At 36.8% G+C, this 3,302-nt stretch overlaps 1 protein-coding gene across 1 annotated transcript; it reads left to right on the forward strand.

The window, feature by feature from the left end:
• Positions 1 to 1,374: 1,374 nt before the first annotated feature.
• Positions 1,375 to 3,067, forward strand: LOC138347575 (uncharacterized). The gene is made up of 2 exons (XM_069295872.1): positions 1,375 to 1,876; positions 2,961 to 3,067. Exons 1-2 carry the CDS (start codon positions 1,375 to 1,377, stop codon positions 3,065 to 3,067), a joined length of 609 nt encoding a protein of 202 aa, XP_069151973.1.
• The last annotated feature ends 235 nt before the right edge of the window (positions 3,068 to 3,302 follow it).

Consider the following 3,302-nt stretch of genomic DNA (forward strand, 5'->3'; position numbering starts at 1 on the left):
TAAATGTCCATTTTCATGATTTTATGCATAGTAGAAGTGTTTTTATTGATTCCATACATTTTGTTATATCTAAAGGTGTTGGTGGAAGGTGAGAAGGATCTTGAAGGAACGCTAGGAATCTAGTTATCATTCAAGCAAAGTTGAAGTATGTACTCACTTGACTCGAGCGCATAATCATCTTCAGATGTCTTTTATTTCAAAGTAATGTAATAGATATTAGATTGATATATTCGTATTGTATGGCTCGTGTTCCAAGTATTCTTGAGTCTAAGATTGACATATATTGGGACTTAGAGTTTCTATGATTTTTATATGAAATATAATTTAAGAAATTTCTTGTGAAAAGTTTTAATTCCGCACTACTTTTCGTACATGTATGCAATGAATGATGTCAAAGGGTGTGTACAAGACCTCTGAGAGGTCAAGTACGCTCTTCCACCTTTTAAGAATATTTTAACTTCTAGGGTATACATGCGGGTCAGAAAAACTTGGTATCATAGCATATAATATGAAAGTGTTCTTAGGAATCCAAAAGTATCATAAAGCCAGGTCTAGTAGAGTCTTGACCATCGGTGTGAGTCGCGACACATCTGTGGGCGCGAGGCTATTGGACTATAGAGTTTCACTTTCTTCATCAATCTTGTGTCATGCCTATAGAGTTGATATTTTAAGTGTTTATTCCTAATTTATTCTATTGTGTTTAAAGGAGATGAATACTAGAAGGATGGCCTCTAGATGCTTGGAAGAAAGAAGGGTGGATGAGGAAGTTCTTGAGCAAGTTGACCAAGTTGAGCAAGGTGCTCAAGGTGTTCAAGTCTCTATTGGAGGTCAAGGTAATGAGGTTCCGGTGGTTCCTCGGGAAATGACTAATGGGGAGATTAGAGAGGCTTTACATACATTAGAACGATCCTTGACTACCCATGTGAATAGGGGTATTGAACCTAGAGTGAACGTTATGAAGATCACCATGACCTCTAGATTGAGTGATTTTGTGAGGATAAATCCTATTATATTTCTTGCCTCTAAGGTGGGAGAATATCCCGAAGAGTTTCTAGATGGTGTATACCAGGTGTTGAGTGCCATGGGGGTGAGTTTAGGGAGAAGGCGGAGTTACCTTCCTACTAATTAAGGGAGGTTGATCAAGTGTGGTATACTCAATGGAAATATAATTGGCCGGTTGAGTCGGGTCTTATAGAGTTGGAAGAGTTTAGGAAAACTTTCTAAGGAAAGTAATTTCCCCATGAGAGGAGGGAGGTGAAGGTTGAGGAGTTTATTAATGTCAAGCAAGACAATATTTGTGTTGAGGAATATTCCTTGAAATTCACTAGGTTGTCTAGGTATGCTCCATCCTTTGTGTCTAACCCTAGGGATGAGATGAGTAGGTTTGGGACTAGTGTTGCCAACCTTTTGGAAGAAGAGTGCCGTATGGACATGCTCCATAGTGATATGACTCTATCTTGGCTTATGGTATATGCTCAATCCATAGAGGAATCCAAACTTAAGAGGATCACTAGAAATTTGAGGAGGAGTGGACCAAGTCTGGAACACAAACCTAGGTTCAAGAAGAGGGCACAATCTCAAGATGGACCTAATGCTCGAAAGGTCAAACTTGAGAAAGTAAATAGTTCTCAAAATGGTAAGACTACTTGTGACACTTGTGGAAAGAGGCACTATGGGGAATGCCTAATTGGTACCGATAATTTTTTTATTTGTGGTAAGGATGGACATAATATGAGGGATTGTAATACTGTTGCTTCTAGAGGAAGAGAGGGTAAGAAAGTTACTCCAAGTGTTCCAGGTAATGCTGCTCCTAAGAAGAATCGTTTTTATGCACTCCGGGCAAGAGGATCAAAGCCGTATGAGGATGATGATGATGGTAAGTTATAGTTCCATTCTTTAGTGTTAGAAGTTCCTTCTAAGTGAAAGAGTATGGTGATTAGTAGATTTTTGATTGTTGTCTCATCTCTCCTATTCTATTCAAGCTTGAGAGTAGAATGTCATAGGAGAATGTTATATGTTGCATTGTGTTTAGGAGTCTTGTCGGAATTGAATTTCATTGATTCCTTGCATTGTGCGTTTAATAAAGTTATGATTATGGTGTAAAATATGTTTATATGGTTTTATATTGCATATTAGTATCTTTCCATTATCAATTGCCTAAATGTTGAATTTTAAGAATTTTGAAGTATGGTCACTGCCAGGGAATTTAGCTCATAATAAGTTTTTATGCAAAATTGCATAATTCATTATTTGGTTGAAAATTTTTATAATGTGTATAATACTAATGTATATGAGCATGATAGTGAATGTAAAAGGAGTTTTTGCTATTTTGAATGAAGGATGTGAATCTTATGGCATGATGAGTCATATATTGATTTCTAACTTCTTGTTGAGAAATTGATGTTTCTTATATATGTTTGTATTGTATAATGTGTTATGTGGTATGGTTAGAAGTTTTTAGTCAAATATCTATTGTTGGAAATTTTCGGAGAGTGGCAAGGGTCATTCTAGGACGAATGTTCTCCAAGTTGGGGAGATCATAATACCTCAAAAAGGACTTAGGTTAAACTAGATCCTAACATGTTTTTAATGAGGTTCTAATGTCCTAAAGTTTTTATAATTTTGTAATGAGGGAGTGTCAATAGATTTATGTGAATTGTATGTCAAACGTCAAGGGACGAGTAAGACGTTCGACGACTAGTAACCTATATTACTCATGTATTTTTAGGTGCTTATATATATGTGATATGAGCTTATGAGGTCCTTATATGATTTAAAATAGTGTATATAGGCAGTGTGTCAAGTTTCATGAAGTTTGGAGGTCAAACGTCCATGACGTTCAAAAGGTTTGCCTTGAAACGACCTCGTGTGTTTTAGTGTGTTACATCAAGTTTTATATGTTTTTTTTTGAAGTAAAATTTATGTGAGAGGTTCCTAACATGAATATGAGTGTAATTTAGGTGGAAACGTCTGGGCAAAACTCACCGAGGATGATCGAAAGGGTCTTAGAGGAGTACCCAAGCCTTGGGCTAGCAAGATGCTCAAGGCAGCAACATTTTGCAATTAGTGGGATCCAGTCCGCATCGCGGACTTGGTCCACCAAGAGAAATTTTTTTTCTTCCCATTGAGGATACATGGTGGACTCCACTAGTTTTGTATTTTATTTATGAAAATGATGTGGGAGCAGCTCCGCGTTGCGAACTTGTTTTCCAGCGATAATTCAGGAAAATTAAGTTGAGTTTTAATTTGTTAAAGGGTCCTATAAGTTCATGGGTCTTTTGGGTATTTTGGGGACTAATTAT

Source organism: Solanum lycopersicum, chromosome 3 (assembly GCF_036512215.1).
Source record: "Solanum lycopersicum chromosome 3, SLM_r2.1".
Classification (NCBI taxonomy): domain Eukaryota; kingdom Viridiplantae; phylum Streptophyta; class Magnoliopsida; order Solanales; family Solanaceae; genus Solanum; species Solanum lycopersicum.

What these genes read in the sequence shown, in the direction of transcription:
- LOC138347575 (XM_069295872.1), top strand. Translation starts at nt 1,375, where the DNA reads ATGAGTAGGTTTGGGACTAGTGTTGCCAACCTTTTGGAAGAAGAGTGC. An exon ending in GTATGAGGATGATGATGATG is followed by an intron (nt 1,877 to 2,960) that starts GTAAGTTATAGT and finishes AGTGTAATTTAG; the next exon opens with GTGGAAACGTCTGGGCAAAA.